Below are 23868 nucleotides of genomic sequence, written 5' to 3'. Positions count from 1 at the left end.
GATCCTTTCTTTGTCTGAACATCAAAGTAAGGCTGGGGTTTCAGGAGGCTTGTTGTCTTGATTGACTTAACTGTGCAGAACCTTCTTGCTGATGACCTCGGTACTGATGACTTACTGTTTTTATCTGAGTAATAACAGCAGCTTTTCTCACCAGAAGACATCTACTACATTGCTCAGCTTAAAAGGTCACCCACTTGGAAAGGTGAGCCCATGTCAGCATAGTACTGCTTTAAAGGAGAGTCACATCAGAAGATGATAGCTAGTTACAGCAAGGCAAAGGGGCTTACAAAAGTTACACGGACTTAATGTCAGATATATTACATTTAGACAACTTTACATAAAAGTTGTGTTTTTCATTATTGTATAAGGTAAACTCTGAAAATAACAGCTTTATATGTATAAAACATGTTTCAAAAATTACAGCTGATTATAAAAATAACCCAGACATAAACATACATAAACAGTTAAACTGTGCAAGATTAAGTAACACTCAAGCATCATCAAGTTTTCTTTTCTTAGCACCTGTGTTCTTAGAGCCAGATGGCAGGAGCCTGTTTTTAGACTTCTGAAAGTTACCTGAGCTTTTATCTTCCCCCTTCGAATCCACTTGTTCCAGCTGACAAGCTTCAGACGATGCAGCCTGCAACAGAATGACAAAGCAGTCCTCTGGTGACCTTCAGCCATGCCGTTTCCTCATGAGCTCAGCAGTCCCAGAATACCCCTTTGGAATCATCAGCTCTTTAACAGGCCTGGTTCTGATCTACACATTTCTACTCAAATATGAGCATTGTCTTTAGTAAAAGAGGATGTTGTAAAGGGCGAGCCCGTGCCAGCAGAGCAAACTCTAAAAAGGACATGCCGTTCCCAGAAGCTGCCACAGCACTCAGTTAACAGGTGTGCTGCCTCTGGAAAGCAGACTTTGTTTGACATTTTTTGTGTACATATCTGCACACCATCGATGTCAGAAGGCAGCTCACAGAAACATCTCCACTAAAGGGCAGGAATCAGTCTCCAGGATGGAGTTCCAGTTTTCAGAGTCACAGAAAAAACTTCTATTACTAAGCCATAGTAATAGACTTCAACAGACACAAGTATTACAAGGGAAGTATCTCATGGGATTAAGACTTTAATCTGCAGTCCTTACATTCCAAGTGGTTACAGCACCCCACTCTACACTGGGCCAGTCTAAAGCCCTGCACTCTTAATCTGTCCAAAATCAAAACACAGGAAGAAAACTGACATTTGTGCCTATCCAAACCTAGTAAAGAATTACAGAGAAGCCCACAGGCCTCGGGCACACACTGGAAATGAATAGCCAGTTACCCTGACTGTGCTGCTCTGTGCAGTCCTCTTCACTTGCATAGTGACAGCGTGAGCTTCGTTGCTGAGAAGACTAGCTCTGGGTCCCACCTTCAGATAGGAGATGGTAGCATATGCCGTGAAGCTGTAGTCTTCTCTGTGGGGAAAAAAAGAGCCACAGAAAACTTGAAGGAGTCACAAAAAATATTTTTAAAACACTGATTAAAAAAAACCACACTAGACCAACACAAATACAATCCTTAAAGGAAATAGGTTGGGGGTTTTGTTTTAACTTTCTTGGACTTTGTGATCACGGTCTAAGACTTAGGTAATATTAAGTAACTGTAAAGCTGTTCACTCTGCTCCAGTTACAGTGGAAGAAACACGAAGACACAGAAGAAAAATGGGCTGTATACTTGAGATACTGCTGCAGGAGAGCATGTGTGATGATTTTCTCCAGCTCTTCTCGGGGAAGGACCGGGGCAACAACACCAGCCACTCTGAACTTGGCTGCTCCCTTTCCCATCCAAGCATCAATCAGCTTCAGTGGGGTGAGCTTTTCATTCAGTCCTTCTGCCTGCTTCAGAATCTTGACCAGGTCTCGGCAGTGCTGTGTCACATTCTTTTTCTCAAACACTGCAAGGACAGACATGATGGGCAACTGGGATCTAAAGGTGAGGGCAGGAAGCCACCTCCGCTTAAACTGGCTCAGCACTATGGCCCCTTACACATACTTTATTTTAATGTGCTCAGAATTAAGACCAGGGTGTTCCTCAAGGCTTTATCACCAGATCAAATTGTGTTCCTAAAACACGTGTAGGGACTGGGGTAATGTATTAACAATCGACCAACCGAAGGGTGCTCCGGTAACAAGTGTCTGCCAGACGTCCCTGGGAGGTGAGCACTGCAGAACAAAGCGCCCTACACTTTCTTATCTCACTCTGCTCCTCACGTGTGCTACGAAAGCCTCCCAGAGAACATTCTAAGTACACGTCCCCAAATACTAGACTTAGCATCCTGACTGACACGTTGGATTCACATCAGTTTGGTCTCTATAATCTAGCCTTCTGACTAGTAAGTCAGTATCTGTAGCTGTCAACTTAGAGGTGCAGAGACCATCCACTGAAGCATCAGAACCCTGGTCAGTCCAGCTTCTCAAGAACACAGCACCAGGACTTGGGTTCCTGATACTGTGACAAGTCACTGACCAAGAATAGAGACTATGAAGGACTAATGATTGTCTTTGCTTATGTAACAGGATTTCTATTTAGAGGAATTCTAACTTATTTCTTAAAAAATGTGCTGCCCCAATATAGCAATATAAAATGTGTCATACACATTTGACCTACCTTTGTTTTTAATGATTTTGTATCACGTTTGAATCTGAAATACTGTTATAAATTTGTCTTTTCAATCTGTTTGGAGGGTCTGACTCTCCCAATGAAGCCCTCACTGCATTTAGCCTCTCCAGAGTCTAAAACAACAAACAAGCTTACAAACATCTTTACAGCAGTTGTCACACATTTTGTTACAGGCGTCTGCATTCCACACTTCATCAAAATGTTGTGCTATTAACACACGGCGACACCTGCAGACAGGAGAGAGAAGTTACTCATGTAACCAGGTTTTCAGACTCTGCTTCAGAGTACATATCCTGTTGGCTTCCTACTGCCACCACAATAGTCCCACGGATATAGTGACTAGGACCACACAAGTGTGGTCTCACCACTGTGTAAAAAAAGAAAAAAGAAATCTTGGTGTCAATTAAAGGTGATGTTTCTGGAAGCCTAGTCTCTGTGCCCTTCATATACTTTCTAGAGGCTGCCCACACTCCTGGCCCCTTCCACCTTCAGAACCATCAACTGTGAGCTCAGTCATCTCTCAACAAAACTGACCTCTCTACTCTGTCACTTAAGGCTGTGACTCAATGGGCCCACCCAAGGAGTCTCCAGAGGCTCCTATTCTACCAGCAGTGTGTTGACAACCACTGGTTCAGAAGTCATCTGTCTCACTTTGAGGAGAACGTCTTCATGATGAAGTCGGTTCTTACGTTTAGACTAAATCTGAAAACAGTCTCCTGGACCTTTAAAGAGATTTTCACCTTCTCCTTTCCTGACAACTGAGCCATCAGTTGGAAAGCAAATACCATTTTATCACCAACAGATCACTGCTTACTTCAACACTTCTGAGCTCCGCTGTGTGTGACAGGTCATAAGACACAGGATGGTCAAGGCCCCAGGGCCTTTGGGAGCTGTGTGCTGTAAGCAGAGACTGCCATGTATTTCCTAATGAGAAACTTCACCCCACCCTGGATTATTCAGTGACTCATAACCAGGATGAATGGACTTGTGTGAAATGCCGATCTTCCCGAATGCCTTTCCACAATCACTATAGACAGCTAAACACCAGAGCCGAGAGGAAAGGCTTCATTCATAATTTTCAATAGACTAGCCTTGAGGATCACCTCAAAAACAAACAGTGTGTTTTCTTAGATGAAGGCAGTCATGGGTCCAGGGCTGTCCCAATGTAGGCATCTGCCTCTCCAGTGTTCTCCATCATTACCGACAGTGTACTCAGCGTCTACTCATCTGTCACACAGTGCACAGCACGTTACAGGAAGGCAGGGGGCTCACTTGCTGATGTTCTGGCAGTATGACACCATCTCATACAGCTTCTGCTGTCCCACATTCTCCATGACCACCATCGAGCTGATCCGAAATATGTCTCCAAAGCCATAATAAAGGATACAGTCTGCTCTCGAGTCATCACGACCTGTGCTTTAAGGAATCTTGGGATTGCATCATTGCTTTTAAAAACCCAGAACATGAAAAAATATGTCAATTGGCTGACAGAGCTTCACAATAAAGCTAGACGTTTTTATATGTATAGTTAATCTGCAAGAGCCACCCTGGGAGGGTTAAATGACTATAAAAAGGCTCATCAAATATCATCTTGTTGACATACAAAAAAGAATGTCCATGAGTAGTTCGCTTCTTTGGGTTGTACATCTCAATCTACTGAGTAAAAATTTGAGTGGCAGACATGAACTTATCTTACAACACATGAGAAACAATTTTTAACATCCCCACAGAATATAAGAATACATATAAATGTGATTTAAAAAAAAAAAAAACTTGTTCTAAAAATTAGTACCTAAAAGCAAGTACTAAATCTCAGGATTCTTAAACATGTCCTCTGTAAAGCCTCCTGGGATTACTCATACTGGAAACCTACATACCGGCACGCCCACTCTCTTGATAGTAATTCTCCATGGATTTGCTCATTGAGTGATGGATGACAAACCTCACGTCTGGCTTATCAATTCCCATGCCAAATGCGACTGTTGCCACTACCACCTAAAATGTGTTAATATTTGGTCAGTTAATTAAGTCGTTTAAATATTTTTAAAGGTAGATTAGGCTTTCAAAAACTACATATACTTAACCTGAAGCTCATTGGCTGACCACTGTGTATGAACCCTGGTCTTATCTTCTGGTTCCATATTGGCATGGTAAGTGCCTGCATGAATTCCCAACTTTTGTAAACTAATGGTAACTTGTTCAGAGTCTTTCTGAGAAAAACAGTATATGATTCCTGTAGTAAAATATGGCCAAGTATTAGATACATATGCAGGTCCCATTCCTGGGAGTTTAATGTATAACATGCTAAGACACTGAACAATTACGAAGCAGAAAGGGGAATTATAAAAGTCCCAAGCCTGAGCACATACTGATTGTTGGTAATCCAAGGTTTGATATACAACATGCCAGAGACAGAAATGAACCCTGAGCTACCAGCTGGGGTTCCAATGGCCTCTCTTCTCTCTGCAACTTTACCCCACTACACAGCATTTCTTAAACAAATGTAAATTCCGTAAGATGTGAAGACTGACTTTGAATAATCTGCCTCGTTGTGGTTAAACTTTCCATCTCCAGGAATAGCCATAGCCCAGGGGTGTAGACATGCCCTCCAGGGGGGACAAAAACTGTAGCCCCTCTCAGATTTACTTGACTCAGGAATTCCTTTTACCAAGATACCATTACTCTCTACTGACAACCTAGAGGACAGTGATGAAGGGATACTGGGCTTCAGTACCACTGGTGTAATCCTTAGGCCTGGAACTCAGAAACAGACGCTCCCCTCTTTGTCCTCCTTCACCTGGTAAGTATACACCCTTCCTGGAAGGCACTGCTTCTTGTATCTCCAGAACATTGAAGCTCGCTCAGCAAGGTACACACTGGTACTAATTAACTTGTCAACAATACTTACACTGTCACCTACTCCACTGGAGGCAAAGCAGGCAACTTTCATTCCAACTGTGACAGGGATGTCACACACAGCCTACTAGACCAAGGGAATGGATTTGACCTCATTTTCTGGTGTCAGTCCTGTATCACTGGCAGGATCATGTCATTCCATAAACTGAAAATCCTCCCCAAGTTGGGTTGCTTTTAGCATTACCTGATTGTCCTTTGTACCGGCCACTAATGAGCTTTATAATGTCCTCAGTGAAGTCTTCAGCACTTGAAGGCTTTTGCCGAACCTACAAAAAGTTGTCTCATTAAAAAGTAGACTCACCAGTGCCATGCAAGTTGTACCTGCAAACAAGCTCTGAGGTGTGACTCCCTCTTGGGGAGTGTCTCTTCCTGCCCTCACAGGACTCGCCCTCTGACTCACCTCTGCCTCTATCTAACCTCCCTCCTTGATGCTCAGGCCTTAATCTGCCAGAGACGAAGAGGCACATGAACAGCAGGTAACTTGTGAAGATGGAGGCTTTCCTGTTTTTTGATGCTTTAATAAAAATATAAAGCACAGGACAGATGCAATGAAAATGCCAAGATTAAATCTGTCCTTAAAACAGTTTAAAAGAATTCAGAAAGCCGGTGGGAATATTTTACCTTCAAGCATATGTATCAGATAAAATCCACATGGGAAATACTGGCAAACTCATTAGTGTGTATTTCTATTTCTTAGTTACACAGATATCAGAAGGGCTCTTGCTTGGTTCCACCCCTCCTTGCTATCAACCCTGTGCAAGGAAGAATTTAACAAATATACCCTATTCACTCAGATTGTATAAAAAGACAGTATCATTTAACACAGTATTGTTTTCTATTTAGCCTGATGTGGATTATGCTGTACAAGACACAGATAAACTAAAGCGCTGATTTATTAATGTCCTAATAATTATTTCATGACATTAAAGCTGTTTATACTAAGTCATTATGTCATAAATACAATGAAGTATAACCTCAATGTACCTCATAGTAGAGATTTGGTCGATTGAAAGATGCTGTAAACGTCAAACATTTTTCCACACACAGGATTTTCTGTGCATCCTTCAAAACATGGTTGGTTGCTGTTGCTGTCAGCCCAATCAGTGAGGTGTTGGGAAACTGGCGCTTCAAGATGCCGAGTGCCTTATAATCTGAAAAAGATGACAATGGTCTGTCTGTCCCTCAGAGAAAGAATGAGTCGGATCCTTAACAGCACAGATGAGTGACAGCCACCTTGTTTTACTGCAGCCATGGCTAGAACTAAATCTGAAGGCCTGATACTTCCAGAATTCAGAGGCCCAGCTGCACTTTTCTTCAGAAATAATGTTCTTGACACAGGTCGCATTAATTCCGTTGAAAGCAGGTATTCTGCAGGTTGTTACTCTTGACTGAAACACTCCTGGCAGACCATCCAGGATCAAGAGCTCACATGACTGAAAGGGCATCTCTATGAGGTTATGTGAGTAAGCAGTTAGTGGAGAGGAAGGCTCTCCAGTAGTGTAACTGCCTGTAAGTTCTACCCAGGACGCCAGCATTCATGAGACACCCATGTGCCTGGAGGTAATGAAAGTCCCATCGCTCTACCAAGCTGGACTTGTGAAGACCTGTTCCTTATGTCCTTACTGTCTCTATCCGGGGTACCTTATGTCCTTACTGTCTCTATCCAGGGTACATGACAGCGACAGGTCCAGAAAAGATCATGCAATTAGGGACACTAGGCAAGCTGTGGTATACTTGTTAGACAATGGGCTCAAAAGACAGCAAGACAATCAGAGCACTTGACGCTATCACAAACAGCTAGAAGAGGCCATCAGTCATCTGTGTGGTCATCAGCAATCCCACCACTGATACCATTCAAGAGGATGAGTCCAGAACAGAAGACAAACAGTAGTAAGGCCACTGCTCTGGGAAAACCTGCTTCCAAGACACCATTCAGACTCGTACCTACCACACACATCCAATCATGACAAGAGTGGTGCTTCCTTCCCCTTCAGTACTTAAAATGTCTGAAAGAAACTGAAAAAGGGATGTGGTAGGAAATTCTAGGTGCCAAGAGAGAGCCATGTGACCACATGACTGCCTAGGGAGTTGTAGATTTCCGAGATGGCATTGGTGTCAGGTCTGGAAGAATACACAGAAGTTCACGAACCAGGTCAAGAAGGAGCACAGCACACAGTACCAGTCACTGGAAATTACCCAGCACACCACTCAGGGGAGCCAGACTACAGGGTATGGTCTACTAATCCATTCCGGAATTCTATTTCCCAGAATTCCTTCCATGTACAGTACCAAGTGTTGCTTTCCTTTGAACATCTTCCTGACAAGTTCTAGCCGACCTACCTCTCTTCCACTCTTCCTTAGACTCCTCTTCCAACTGCAAGCTTTAACCAACACTGGCTCTACTAGAACCTTAGCAGGCTTCACAGATGGTATGTAGAGCTCACGGCTTCACTGAGGGCTCTCCATGAGCTTCCCCACGTTGAGCCCCTTGATACTGCACATAGCTTCCCAGCTCTGGTTTGTCCTTCAGTGCTCAGGAAAGTGCTCTGAGGTCACCCACTGGTCCCCCAGCTTTCCCCTTCTGATTCCCTATACTCAGTTCTTCCTGCAGCTGTGCTGTCTGTCTTATAATCAATTTACATAAACCCTGTCACTTTCACAGTACCTCTGATTTCTGCCTGCGTTTTCACTGACACATTCATAAGAAAGCAGACCTCGTTGAAGCTATGAACAATAGAGAGCTGGCTGTAAGAAGGCAGGATTCTATCTGATAAAATATGAGGGATCATCACACAACTCTCAAGTCAAAGAACATATAGCCTCATGTCCCAGAAATCAACCTTGACTAGCACTGCACTGATTATGCTAAAACTGGCAAACACTGGATGAAGGGAATCCCATTACAAGACCCAATCAGATACCTGAAGTGCTGAACTGCAATGACCATAAGGGTAAGATAAAACCACTGGTTGCTCAACTGGGTTCCATTCTCAGGACCCACATGTAGTTCAGTCCAGTCTAGGGATCCAGCACTCTTTCTGGCTCCTCAGTCACCAGGCACACACAAGGTGAACCTACATACACAAGGGCAAAACACTCACATGTACAATAAGTCTAAAAATTTGTTTTGAAGATAATAGTGCTGAAATTTAAGAAGTTACAACCATGGATAGATAGACAGGCAGACAGACAGACAGAATCAGTCCTTGGGCCATAAGATCGCTGTCACTGAAGAAATGAAAGATAAAGACAGACAGAACTCTAGAAAACACTGGTTATTTAAGGAAAAATAAAAGAGACTAAAAAAAAAAAAAAAAAACAAAAACAAAAAAACAAAAAATGGAAAGTAAGAAACTCAGTAGTGTTTGTTTCATGATGGTAAACAAGGGAGAAGAAAGCATCCCAGTAGGAGGTGGTGGTGTGAACCAATCTGAGAAACTAAAACTCAAGTACTGAGAAGTAGAACCTACTGGAAGGACTGCAGACAGCCAGCCAAAGGGATGTCTGGCTGAATGACAGAAAGCTGATCTGTGGTATAAAGCAGAGCAGGCATGTAGACAGCAGGGAAGGGACCACCCTCACCTTATGCGGGCTAGTAGAAGGGTGACAGTCCAGGACAAATGCAGTAGAGACCATGACTACAACCTAGAGACTACATGGGAAAAACATGGGACCCATGACAGATGAGCAGGCTAACCCAGGAAGTCCTTGAGAGTGAAAAATGGCAGAAGGAAAAGTGGACAAGGTCCGGAATAGGAATTCTAAGCCTAAAATTGTAGCCAGGTGTGCGTGCAAGGCCAGCCTGGTCTACATATCGAGTTCCAGGACTACAGAGACCCTGCCTCAAAAAGTATACAACAGCAACAATAACAGTAATTAATAATGTGTGTGTGTGTGTGTGTGTGTGTGTGTGTGTAGGATGTTTGTGTGACCACCTTAGGTCTTGGTTCCGCATCTACTCTAAGGACAGATGTCTTTGCTGTTGCTACTGTGCTGTATACACCTGGCAGGTGGCCTGCAAGCTTCCAGGGATTGTCCCTCCCATCTTTACACCCGAGTGCTGAGTTGCTGGACTCAACGTTGCGGGTCCTGGGGACTCACAGGTCCATGCATTGGCATAGCAATCACTCACCCTAGCCAAGATTTTTTTTTAAATAAACAATTCTGAGTAACATTCTGTAGGATGTCATCAAGATTAGGTTGGCAGCTGAAGCAGTACTAAAATATCTCATTGAACTTCAGCTTCTCTGAGCTGGGGGTATATTGAAAACCCGAAAGATGAGAATTCCTTTAAAGTCCTACAAATTCCTCAGTTAGTAGGAAAAAGTCAAGAAGGGGTCTGGAGTGCCAGAGATGTAACATGGCTAGCAGGCATGTACCTCTCAGGCTAACCAGTGGCTAAGACACTGCAATCATGAATGAAAGGCAGGAACTGAGTACCCACTCCGTGAGCGGACAGTCGGAACAGAGGCAGGCCCGTCCACCATGATGAGCAGATGAAGAATGCAGTCCCCATGTCCATACCAGGCCTGAAGTCATGTCCCCACTGACTGCAGCAATGCACTTCATCCACTGCGGCTCCAGTCAGCCTCCCAGCTTCATAGGCTTTCTCCAGTCTTGACATGAACATCTTGCTTTTCGCAATTTTCTCTGGAGTCACATAAATCAGCTTTAACTGGGAGTTTTTATTCACCATTTCAGCATGCACCCATTTTACATGTTCCTATTAAAGACAAAACAGAAATTATCAGAGTAGAGTCCAGTTGGTGGGCCATGATACTGAGAAAAAGCAATGCTCATTTCTAAGAAGCAACAGAAGAGCAATAGCCCAGGGCTCTTCCAGAAGCAGGTGCAGCCTCATCAAAAACAAAGCCCCATGCCCGGGTAAGCTCTGCAGCAGCTGTGAAAGCAGCGTCCTAGTGACTCACATCCAGACTGCTGAAGATGAACGTCAGGCACTTGGCAAAAAAAAGGGGGTGGGGTGGGGGAACGTGAATGTGCCAAGATTTTCCAACAAACAATGTGTATAATTTTAAATTGTTAATAAAACCCAAAATGTGAACCAAATACAGCAGCTGTGGCCATAATGGTAGGTTTTACAAATTCACTCATTAAATTTATAATTATATACCCATGAACAAAACTATTTAACTATTTTAATTATCACTAATTTGAAGAACTTACCAAATACCATTTAAATATGTAGACTCTTGGGTACACTTACACCATTAAACATTTTAGGTTTTAATACTTTAATCAGAATGCTAGGTGTTGCGCTGTGCTTTCTTTTTTCTCTTCGTTAGAGGCATGTCCAGGGTCCGGCAAGATGGCTCAGCAGGCGAAGGAGCCAACTGCCCAACCTGACACCTGAGTTAAATGCTCAGGGCAGGAGAGTGACTCCTGCAAGTTGTCCTCTGACCTCCACCTGTGCGTAACTGTGGCATGTTCATGTCCTACTCCACTGACACACAAATAACTTTAACAACGCAAAACAACAACAGTCACACACCGAAATATTTATAATTAAAACGTGTGGCCTGGGATTTGTTCTTATGAATAAACCAAGGGGTTAAGGGTACAGACGGAGAACGGCAACCATGTGTATATTTTTTAAAAATTCCACAGAATTAACAGCCTGGAAGTGGTCTGCTTTGCAGATAAGGTGAGACAGTTCATCCCCATACACATATGTGCTCTTAGTAACACCCATCTTCTGTATTAAGATAGATTGCACAATTGTGTGTGTGTGGTGTGTATGTCCATGTGTACATGATTACATGGAGTCACTCAGAGGTCAGAGGGGACTTTCCTTTTATAAGCCCCACCTTATTTTTTTGAGATACAATCTCCCTGAGCCATGAGCTCATCAATTAAACCAGGCTAGCTGGTCAGCGAGCTTCCTGTCTCTACCCCGCCAGCTCCAGGAATACAGGTGGGAGCCACTATTATCTAAAATTAAACTCAAGCTGCCCTCTTGCTGCAAGCACTGTGCCCACTGAACCATCTCCCAGTCCCTCCTTGCTTTTATACTACGTAACAAAACATGTTAGCAGATGCTTCCTCAGAAGTGCTGGACAAGAGAAAGGCTGTCATGTGGAATGCAGTCTCCATGAGCACTGAGCTCTGAGTTGCTGTAGGACCGAAGCAGTACCTATGAGAATAAGCTGCTTCTAACAGTTTACTATGGACAGTGAACCCAAACTAAGACTTCACATATCATAAAATACTGGGGCTTTTCATGGTTTGCTTGTTTTTTAATCTTTTTCTTAAAAAGTACTGTTAATTCGTGGGGCATATAAAAATAGACAGTGTCCAATACTGGGCTGTGAGCAGAAGCCTGAGGCTCCTGACATAGTATTTACAGATTATTTCTTACAGGCAACTCAGATGCAGCTAAGACTTTACATCTGAAACCCATCCACACTCCCATACCTTAGAACTAGAAGCATTCAACATAGTAGCTGAAATTCCCAACTGCTTTAAAACCATCAGCTGATCTTCCATAAGAGAGATGAGTGGGCAAATCACAAGTGTAAAACCTGAAAGAGAAAGCAAACCAAAACCTACTTTCAGCTCTCCAACAGCAGAAGTCGCTGAAGTCACTCTCTGCACCTGGCAGGCACTGCCTATATTTAGGCGGCTGCTAATGCAGATTTATTGACTTCAGTGATTCAATGGGCAAAATAAATGACAGAATAAGATGAATGTACGGCAAGCAAAATAAAATCTAAGACTCATTGTGCTGGGAGATGGCTTGGTGGGTAAGAGCTGAGTCTCACTTAGTACCAGGACTCAATTCCCAGCACACAGTGATTCACAGCCATCTGGACCTCTAGCTTTAGGACGTCCTCTTCCGAGCTCAGGCGTGTGGACACAGACACTCACATTCATAAAAACTCAAATGATAAGTACTTTTTAAAGGAAAACATAAATTTCTACCTTTCTTCCATACTACAGAAACACATTTTACTAATTTTATTTTGTTATCCTCTTTAACAACCAGTATAGAAATTTCAATGAAATAACACACACCAGGCCTAGTACTAAACTGTTGTATCAGGGAAAAATTATTCAAAGCTGTCTAAAAGAACACAGCCTGTGCTGCTCAGGGTGGCAAACACGTGTGGCCTTCACTTTTCACACCAGAGGCATCCTAAGTGCAAACCAGTGAGCAGTGCAGAGCCTGAAGGAACTCTTCATCTGGAGCTTCTTGTGTGCTGCTGAAATGACAGTGACATTTCCACTCTGTTGGTCACAGGCAGAGAAGAGTCAGATTTAAATACACTGACTCACGCCAGGAGCTCAGTAGGGCTCTTCCCTGTCCGTTACTCTTTCTCCTCCCTACACTAGCACCTTCCTCCTCATTAGGCGTTCAATACAGTTAAACACGGTCATGTTCCCATCTGTCAGAAACCAAGATGCCTACAGTGGTCTGAGTCCTTGAACCTGAAATCCTTGTTGGGACCTAATACACACTGGGCTGCTGACGAGCACAGCCCTTGGGTTAAGACATTAAGTCAGGAGGGGTGAGACCTAAAATCAATGTCCCAATAAACAAGGATAAAGGGCTGGCCTTATGATAGGAGGATGCAGCAAGAAAGGGTCACATCTGAGGAACAGGTCCATTCTAGACATCAAATCTACTGCCATGTTGGTCTTGGCCTCCAAGGGCTCCAGACTGAGTGATAAGCTCCAGTTACTTATACATTACCCAGTCTAAGACAGTGTGTTATAGCACATCAGACTAATACTCCTTTCCTCACAGCCATTCTCTTCCAGAGTGCCCCGCCCTCAGAGGCTCAGTTTCCACTCACTCACGACCACATTTGCTGTCTGGGTCACATGCCAGCTCTACCTAAATTCATAGCCAAGGCCAAAGACCTTGCCTCTAACTTAACTTTCAGGTCCTGGTTTTGTGTTACCTTCTGCCAACAGCCACCAGAGGTTAATGCCCCTCCCACCTCTCCTATCCCTAGGCTAATCAGAGCACGCTCTCCTGATTATCCTCCTGTGGTTGTCTACCCTCAGCTCTTGGCTTCAGAAGAGCAGCCCTCTCCCCCATGCCACTTGGGAGTACACAGTTCACTCTGGTGCGTTCAGAGGCATTTGCATAGTGCAGGCTAGCTCACCTGGCACAGAGCTATAGCAACCCATGCTTCCTCCCACTGCAGCCCACCTGAATGCCTGGAGGTACTGTGAACTCTAAATGCCCAACCCTGACGTCACCATTTCTTTCCATCCTCACATAAGCTTTTCTCCTGTGTCGTTGTGGTAGTAAATACCTGCTACTGATAACAACAGGGAAGAAACATTCTGGTGAGGCATGAGTTCGAGTCCCACCAACCTCTGCCCCTTCTTACTATACATACCGTCTGAGCACAGCGCTGGCAGCTGGTAGCATAAGCTCTTCCCTCCTCCTGTGGGCATGACAAGAAAGATATCCTTTCTAGCCATGGTGACATTGATGGTTTCCAGCTGCAGAGGTCTGAACTTTTGCAGTTTAAAAACATCTCGAAGCACATCTTTTACCTTTCTGGACCATGGAAAATCTAGAAAGAGAAAAATAAACAGACTAGAAGGATCAAGACTGCAAATGAGACGTGAACGGTTGCTTTCCACATAAAGCTACTAGAAGATATACAAATCACAAAAGTACAGAAACCTTTATAACTAAGTAGTTAACGCATAGTGAATGTTACATGGTTATTACATCAGAACCTAATGTAAACAATTGCCCAGAACTGAAAATTAGCACAAGTAAAGGAGGGTGGTGCTCAGCCCGGCACGGGAAGGACAGTCAGTGGTGACCAAGGAGTTCAGAGCTGAAACATTGAGCATGAATGAACTTAATTAAACTCTGGACTCTGGGTATAAATGTTTTCCATTTAGAGACCAGTACTGAAAATAATCTCCACACACATACAAAACTGTCATTTCTTGAAATATTCCAGTAAATAATAAATATGCTTGTGAAACAGTTTTTAATTGTTTGTATGTATATATGGGTGTTTGCTGGCATCTATGTCTGTGTGCCATGTAAGTGCTTGACACTTTAGAGACTAGATAGAATAAGGTGGTAGACACCCTAGAACGAGAATTACAGATAGTTGTGAGTCACCATGTAAGCACTGGGAACAAATCCAGCAATCAGTGCTCTTACCCACTGAGCCATCTATCTAGCCATTCATTCAAGATTTTAAATTAAGAACGGTTGGTCCTGGGCTGGGTGTGGTGGCACATGCATTTAATCCAGGCATTCAGGAGGCAATCAGATAGAGGCCAAACTGGTCTAAGTCAGTTTCTGAACAGCCAGGGTTAAAGACTGAGTCTCATAAAGAAAGAAAAAAACAAAAAAAAAAAAAACTAACAAAAAAAAAAAAAAAAAAAAAAAAAACCCTCTGTTCACCATGGCAAAGTTTTTGTTTTAGTTAATGCTTAAACATTTAGCTAATATCCTATGTTTCTGTTTTTGACACTGATGTTTGGTACTAGAACCATATGCAGAAAAATAACCCCCAAATTTCAAGTTTACATATAAAATATTATAGCACATGAGTGAAAACTATCTGCCTGCAAGTTCCCCGTGCCTGACAGCTTTGTCTCCAGGTACACACTGATCCACAGAGAGATTTCATTCTACATTAAACAACTGGGAGGCAGGAGACTGGCAGACCTTCCTTATTCCACGCAGCTGGTGACGTGTCAGTGTCGCCGCTTGCCTCGGCAGCAGAGCCCTCTAAGCTCTGCTTGATTTTCTTTGTCAGGACTGACTTTCTCTGAAGGAGCTCTTGCTGCCTCTCTGTAAGTTCTTGAATCTGGATGTCAATTGCATGGAGCTCATTGGTTACGGATTCCAGTTCCTCTGTTAAAGCTGGGGGATGGGAGAGGAGAGACTGAATGAACAGTGTGAGATTCCCTACTGGTTTCTGCAAATTCCTGTCTAAATTACAAAAGTAGTAAATCTAAATCTAAAAGTAGAAGAGCAGAGGGCTAAGGACATGTTCTAGAGTCACAGAGACCTGGGATTAGTCCCCTTCCCAGCTAAATGATCTCGAAAAAACCAGCTGACACTTCGATGTCTCCTTCTACCAAATATCCACAATATGTAGTTACTGAGACCAAAATACTATTGAGAAAGTTCAGTGGTTCAACACACAGGGAGTTGACAGGCCCTGGTCAGAAGCTAAATGTGTAATAGTGACAGCTGCCACTCTTATGGCACACAGAACTGATCTGACAGTCTCCTGACTCTGCCAGCAAGCCACCTGAGGCAGAACCTCGGGGACACCATGTTTGGACTGATGCAGTGCATAACAACCTGCCAATCGTCACGAGAAAGTTGATGGAATGTGTCAAAAGACAAACAGTCCTGTGAGAACCTGCTCTGCAATGCAATGGCTACAAAGACGTCTCAGGGTGCAGTTCCACTACTCAAGTACTGACTCAAGTATCAAATCACAGTCAGGCTCTTTTTGATACCAAATCAAAGCAAGTGAGGGAGAATTTAAAGCTAATGGTATCACATGTGCTTGAGTAATCAGTGCAGATAAATGCCTCCTCATGGGATAAAATTTTGTGGTTATGATCTAAAAGGAAGAAATAAGCGGCCACCAGGTTCTCACTGGGACAGGCATGGGGTCAGGTGCTCCTGCTCCTCCCTCATGTCAGGGATCTGCTGGTGCCCCTTGTTCCCAGGGGTACAAGAAGCTCCTACAGTACCTGCTGCAACTTCTGTGTTCCTAGAAATTGGGGGTAGGTGTGTTTGCACATTTATGTGGCAGAGTTGTTGGCTTTTCATCAGGACACAGCACTGGGCATGACAGCACACTGATGAGGTCCCAGCTTACCCTGCAGGCCGCAGCCCACCTTTACCTTCCCACGCTCCGAAACCATCCAGGCACTACCTACGAACTCGCCGTCACACGTGCGGTCTTACTGTGACGGGTACTTAATCTCTGCAGTGCTGCACCGAGGACCCCAGGACCACACAAGCATCCCACCCCTAACCTACAGCCCAGGTCCTCTTTGCACTCTGAGAAAGGGTCTCACTGACATTTTCAAGGGCGGGCCTTGAACTTATAATCCCCCTCCCCTGTTCCTGAGACTACAGATGTGTGGCATTCCACCTAGCTGCCCACACTTTCAGCAGGTGCTTATTACCTTCCTTCTGAAATCAGCTGTGGCCAGCCCCAAGTCTTCCAAGAACTATGTTACTGTGTTACCAGTGCTTCCTGCCTTAGCACATAAATTCATAAGGCACACAGTCAGGACCACAATGGAGGCAGCCCATGAAAACATGAGCTCAAGCAAGTTCTAAGTGAAGGCAAGAACAAAGGGTACAAGCCTATCTTGCACCTCATCATCCTCATGACCTTGAGATCTCTCAGGGAGTTCCTTACACCTAGATTCTTATTATTAGACTGGGGGGAAAAAAACAATCCAGGCTCAACTTGGGGTCAACAGAAGATCGTGTGACGACACACTGGCACGGTCTGAAAACTAACAGGATTACTGCAGGGAGCCCTGAGCAACAAATCAGAGAGTTCTAGTTTGCAGTTCCTCTGTCGGTGCTCACGGCTTCTCACAGTGCCTGGGGTTCAAATCCATACTGATCCACTGCCAAGGATAAACTGGAGGGACGGTTAGGACTGGGCAGAGAGAAATCCTGGAAAAGTGGCATAGGGTCTGGGGAGCACTGTGTAGAAAATCCACATGGGCATAACTGTGAAGCTACTTGTGTCCTCCGTGAAGGCCCACTACTAATAATAAAGAAAATGCTAATTCATAAAGGGGACAAAACCATCTGGCTATCAGCCAAGCCCATTCTCGTACAAGGGCAAGAACAAGCTGCCTGCCTTACAGCCCCAGCATCCATTAGCTGAGACTAGTCTGGCCAGCATCCAGCTTACACACAGCACATACTCAGTGAGACTCCTCTGTGGCATCATTATCAAGAGGAAAACCAGAGGACTGGCAGCTCGTTGACAAGACACTAGAACCTTCTGACATGCAAGTATCTCACTCAGTCCGACACTCAGCACACGACTTGCCTTCCCTGAAATGCTTCTGTAAAATTCACTATACTTCCATTTACAAAATGCCTTATGGACAATTTCCACATTTAGCACAAACTACTTCACAGAACGGCACATGAAATCCTAGGGAATTCAGTGACCAAATAAATCATGCCTCTCACGTTTATTAGCTACCCTGAGAGAATAACAAAAAGTCATTTTAAAACATCAGTTATAGTACCACTGTAACTTTATAAAGTTATATAATGTACCATAGCTTTAAAGAGTGGAGTAGTCACACACACACACACACACACACACACACACACGTCTGCTCACATCGATGAGTACCGATACCTCTCCTGTAGCCTCAATTAACAACATTAAGAAGCAGTGGTTCCTCCTACTCTGACCTTGAGTGAGCTACTAGTTAAACTACCCTCAGAACTTCAGATGCTGCTGGTCTTGAGGATCTAGGTATCAAGGAAAAGATGCTTCTACCAAGAACAGTGGCTCAAACAATGGAAGCCAATGGCCTGCACTTAGACACTAGGAAATCAACAGGCAACGGGCAGCTGAGGTGGCTGAGGAAAGTGACCTCAACTACTAAGGGAGACGCGGGTCGCTACCACACCATAGAGATAAGGACTGTCTGAAACGGGTCCATGGGGCACCTCTCACCAGCCCCATATGTGTCTATGACTAAGCTATTACACAGTGACAATGGCATCTCTAATAAGCATACCAATTAGGGAAGTCTCACATAGAAACAAACCAGAAACAGATTACCTAGGAAGCTGGAGAAGGCAGCTCTGAACACCAACTCTGACCACTGACCACCAAGAATAAGATCTACACACCATGTCTTTCTCCTTCTCTTTGCGATTTGCCTATTGGTCATGCTTGTGGTTTTGTTTCTGGTTTCTTAGTTTCTCTCCTATTACCCAAACACCTAACATAAAATACCAGTAGTTAACCTAAATCAAGCTGTGACTGAGATGAATAAGGGCAATCTGTGATTTCTCTGGGAGGCAGTACAAGGGAGAGTGCCATGGCAGAAGCATGATTGCACCACTGCCTTCATCTGTAAGTCAAGACAGAGGCCAAGGGGTGGGACTGTGATGTGCTGCCTTAGCCAGGGTGGAACCACATTACCCAGCATCCCCTTCTCTAAGCAGTGCTAGAGAACTAGACCTTAAACTGAAACAGAAGACCTTCCTTTCTGCATCTACATATCTAGATCAGTGTCAGCCAGGGCTAAAATGGCCTTCCTGACATGGAACTGTTGTGAAGTAACCTCAGAAAAGCCTCCAGAGCCTGTTCTCCTTTAGTTCTTCGAACCCACTCCAGACAGTATGCAAGGACAGCAGCTCTGTGACAGTCTGCTCTTTCTTCCAAATGGTGAGAGCTGAGAGTGGGCTATGTGGTAAGAACTAGCAGTCCATCTTCAGAGATTATTTCGCCTTTGCTGGTTCTCAATGTTCTAGACCTTTTCTCACTCTGCATGCCTTTCACCCACGTCAGACCTAATCCCATACACACAGACAACATAGAAAGAGGGCTTAATTACTTCCCATGGTCAAGTAAGGGTCAATCGCTTCAGGAAATCCTTTCAACAGCCTTGGCATTTCTGTCTCTCTGATCAAATTCTGCCTAAGCCAGGTGTGAGTGTCAACCCATACAGCAAAGTCAGCATTTGTGACCCTACACAGTCCTCATGAACAAGAATGTATGAAAATCTGGGTGCTGAGACTTTACTCAAAATGATACTATTTCTAAAGCTAGCTTCTATGATACAGGTCACAGGAAGTGAGAGTAAAGACTCAGTGAATGACTTCAACAACCCATAAAGGAGACCATGGCATACCGCTGCTACTCCATCTCAAGAGCGTGTTGAAGAGAGTGGTTCACACGCCGGTGTTCCTAAGTTGTGGTTCATGTGTAGATATTCTTATGATGTCCCAAGCCGAAATTAACAAATGGTTTCCTCCAATCAAATACAAAGCAACAAACCAAAGGCAATTTCAGAGGGTGGTTCAAGTATGGAGCAACAAATGGGTAGACTAGCAGCTGATGAAATAGACGAACTTCTTAAAATGGATCTTCTCCATTACTGGTTAGCTTTAAATCACAGCCCACTGGGAGCTTTTCAGTCAGAGAAGGTAAAACAAATGTGGCATCACACCACACTATGCCTCTGTTCAGCAGCACCTCTTAGTCTCATCTGAACAGAGAAATAAAGACTACTTGTATAAGGACCTAAACAAATTATTACTACTGATTACCAACTTACAGGATGTGAGAACAGACAAAGCCAACACCTATACTGAGGCAAACTGTAACATTTATGCCTGTTTGTGTGGTGTGTGGTACATGGTGTATGGTGTGGCGGGTGGTGGTAGAAAACCCTTCTGAGTGTTTTTCTAAAGAGAACTCAATCTTGTTTCCCAACTGGTAGGGTAGCATGCAGCAGGCCATAACCACTACACTCCAGAAAAGCCTGGCGAACCATTCTAGTTTAAAAGTTCCCTGTCCTCACCAGCCACCTGTCAATCAAACCAAGAGCGAGATCTTATATTTCAGCATAGTCTGAACACATGAGACCGGCAATGGAGGGCAATACATCAACACACTGAGAGCTGAGCTGGGGAGGGTCAGCAATGAAGTAACTGCTTCTGCTAACTCAGGGCACCACCCAGAGAGCCACATAATGACTGAGATCCCAATGTGTCCAATGTAGCATGGTATAGGGGAGGGGGACCAAAAGTTCAAATAAGTAAGGTCAGTTTAAAACAATGCCACACATTTCAGGTGTTGTGTGAGGGAGTAAGTAGGGGAGTCGGGGACAAGGATGTTAAATGCATAAATAAATGGAAAAACATAAAACCTATTAAATCATAAATGTTTTAGTACCACATCTGGAGTCTACATTTGTTTTTTCAAATCACATTTCCAAACTGTACAAATCATTAAAAATGTGAAAGCTAAGAAAGCTGATGCCAATTGGTGTTCATGTTAACTGGAGCACTGGGGTTATAAGTAGTGCATATTTTCTTCCTTATTTGTTCTCAGTCTCCTAGACATCCATCAAAAACATTCTCAGAGTCTTCATGCACTGCTGATGGGTACATAAATAATGCAGCTACCGTGCAAAACAGCACCAGCTCCTCAAAACATTAAACCACCATTTCATCAGTGAACTAAAGAGATGGCCAGGGAGAGGTAATGATTGCTGCCCTTGCCTGACAGCATGAGTTCTAGCCCTAGAACCCACAGTGGACAGAGAACTGAGTCTGCACTCTCCACAAATACTGTGGCACACATACACCTATTCCCCCTCCCCCTCCCCCTCTCTCTGTCTTTCTCTCCCTCCCTCTCAGCCTCATATACACACACTTAAAAATCTAAGTTGTCAAATTTGGTTAAAAAAACAATACAATATCAGCAATTCAACAACTGATAAACAGAAAACAAAACCTAGCACAGCACATTACATACTATGAAACATCACTGGCATTAAAGGGAAGAAACACTTTGACACCCATTACCTTGTAGACATTATGCCATATGAGGTGAGACAAACCTGTATGTATAATAGCCCTAAACATGTCAAGTTCAGAGAGAGAAAGAACAGTAACTCTGCAGGGTTGGAGGAAGGACAAGCTTTATGGACCGGCACCCATCAGGGTGATGACAAGGTTCTGTAGCTTTACAGCAATGACAGTTACATAGTGACCTTCCTGCTTACTGGTACTCACAAGGGAAATTCTGTTGTGCATATTAATAAAGTAGTTTCTAAAATAATCATTTCTAGAATCGAGATTTTTTTCTAACTTTTTAAATCAAAAAGCAGATCAAAGTAGGAAAACGGTAACATACAAGGAATACCTGCATCCACTGACCTGAGACGGATGCCATTCTAAAACTGAGCCGGAGATCCAAACGTCCTTCTAAAGTGAAAGAACAAACATGGTAGGTAACATGTCCACCAGCAATGCTGTTGAGGTTGGCAGAGGTCCTGTTAGCATGCATAGGCATTAGTGACTAGGCAAAGCCGGCAGCTTCAGGGGTAGAGGCTTGTGCAACACGCTCCCCAAGTCTCCATGACTATCAGCTAAAACTACTATGGTGTAAAATGAGAATGTGGAGGAAGGGAACCTGCCCAGTGTTTCTGCCCTGTATGAATATGAACAGTCATCCTAACCATTTCTCTGTTTGTTCCTGGAGAGCATCTTCAAAATGATTCGATTCTCCTTGCCTCCTGAGGGCAATACATCTTTCTCCAATCTCTTATGCCTTAGTTCTGCTTGCTCTGCCTTTTGGCTTTAGTATGTTCACCTATACAGGGTCATGAGTTTAGTCTCTAGCACCACAAAAACCAAACAAAATCAATGATATTAATCATGCTCAGTCAATGAGCACTATTATACACAAAAAAGTTAGAAAGCAATATATTTTTTTTAAAAATCCCATAGATGTCAGTGCCAAATAGAATGGCAACAACACTCAACAAATATTCTACAGTTGCAAAGTGAAAGTCAAAAGGCCAAATATTAAATAGTTCTGCCACCAGGCCCACATGTGCCTTAGAACACACTGATCCTCTATGCCTTTCTCTCTGCCTTAAAAACTGGGGTGGCAGGACTGCTGGCCTCAACTCACCTGCTTCCCAACTGCTGAAACTAAAGGCATGCAAAGCCATGCCTGGCAGGACTCATCTTACAAACAAGTAGGATAGATTTTAATAAATGGATAGATAGATGGATAAATAAATAAATACATACATACATACATAGACCACTTAGCAGTTTACTGTGCACTTGCTCTGGAGAGCTATAGTTAAATGCATCCTTTAAAGAAAATAGTATTCTAAGCAGGTCATTTTCAGAACCTTCTTTTTCTGCAGGGTGCTTATTCCATTTCTCTGTAAAATTTGTTCACGTGCAGGGGGTGATGGAGAGGGAGGCACCCTAATACTCTATTGGCTTAAAAGAATCTGGGACAGCTAAAAGTGGAAGAAAACATGACTTATATTAAAATTTAACGAGTAAAACTTAGGCCTGAATATTCACTTCCCCAAACTATAATGAACATCTTTTTTCCCCCTCAATGACAATCTGTAACCATCACATATAAACAAAATTAGAAAGCATGTTATATTTTGCTTAATTTTGTGGTTTTAGTAATTATTTGGATGGGCTAGTAACCTGTCCAAAATCCCCTTACAAGGACTTAGCTTTTTCTGCCTGTTTAAGATTCAACAGTTTGCTAATTTTAAAGTTATTTAGTGCTCAGTTAGAAGATTGGCTTTTATTAGGGATGGTGTTTTAGTTTTCTATATCAGGAGTTAGGATCTCACTGTGTCAATGAACCGTTAACAACAACTTTTTTGCTCAGTCAATGACCATCTATGACCATTACATAAAAACAAAACAAAAAAAGTTTGAAAGCATGTTAAATTTTGCTAAATTTTATATTGTTGCTAAATATAAGAGTGCTCTCCAAAGACAAATTCTATGCCCATCTATTCTCACTTGGACTGTTCTCTTTATCGGATTTGTACCTTTCTGTTAATACAGACCAGCCTTTATCAAAGGGCAAGAACAGTTAAGGATGGGTTTAACTCGAGACTCCTCCTTCTTCATACGTAAGAGCATCTTCTTATCGCTTCCTGGAGTGATAATATTCCGTCTATGGACTGTAAGATTCTCTATCAGGGCAGAGACTGATTCTCTTCACTTTTGTAAACAACCTAGCCACCCCCTCCCCAAAAAAAGTCTTTTCCAGAACCTGAGAACAGACGTTCTCTCTTCACTTAGGAGAGATACCGTCTTAGTCCATTTCTTTCCCACTATTTCAAAAATAATAATAATAATAATTTTTTGGACTTTGCTGCCAAAAACTTGCCCCGTGTCCAAATTAGGTAACTTCCCAGCAAAAGCTATCCCAGCACGAAATACAACCAAGAACTAATTAAGTTACGAAGAGATCTGTCAGTCAAAAGCCTGAACCAGGTCCGCGGTCATCAGTGCGGGAGGAAACCGCAAGCTAACCCTGAGCGCATCCCTCCACCCCGTCGGCTCCACAAGAGGAGGCGGAAGCGCATGCTGCGGCGACCAAGGTTCCTGAAAGCGACTGCAGAGACGATGCCGGGTCCCTATCCACCCCGCAGACAGCCGCGGCCCCACGCGCCGCCGCCACGAACCTGTGAGCCGCTCCCCGCGTAAAAACCTTCCCGCCGCCCAGCTCGCAGCGCCCACCCTTCCGGATCAGCCCCC

At 43.6% G+C, this 23868-nt stretch overlaps 1 protein-coding gene across 1 annotated transcript; it reads right to left on the bottom strand.

Annotated features, from left to right (window-relative positions):
* Positions 1 to 85: 85 nt before the first annotated feature.
* RECQL (RecQ like helicase) lies at positions 86 to 23816 on the bottom strand. Its single transcript, XM_080913914.1, has 15 exons — positions 23796 to 23816; positions 21493 to 21540; positions 15250 to 15447; positions 13946 to 14125; positions 12009 to 12115; positions 10101 to 10299; positions 6561 to 6727; positions 5761 to 5842; positions 4745 to 4893; positions 4538 to 4655; positions 3933 to 4071; positions 2796 to 2887; positions 1716 to 1935; positions 1324 to 1456; positions 86 to 640 (listed from the first exon to the last, which is right to left on the bottom strand). The coding sequence occupies exons 2-15, from the start codon at positions 21506 to 21508 to the stop codon at positions 491 to 493; spliced, it is 1950 nt and encodes a 649-aa protein (XP_080770040.1). The 5' UTR covers positions 21509 to 21540; positions 23796 to 23816; the 3' UTR covers positions 86 to 490.
* Positions 23817 to 23868: the final 52 nt, after the last annotated feature.

Source organism: Micromys minutus (assembly GCF_963924665.1).
Source record: "Micromys minutus genome assembly, chromosome: 3".
Classification (NCBI taxonomy): Eukaryota; Metazoa; Chordata; class Mammalia; order Rodentia; family Muridae; genus Micromys; species Micromys minutus.
Note: the sequence above shows the minus strand (reverse complement) of the source record. Positions and strands in the feature narration are given on the sequence as shown.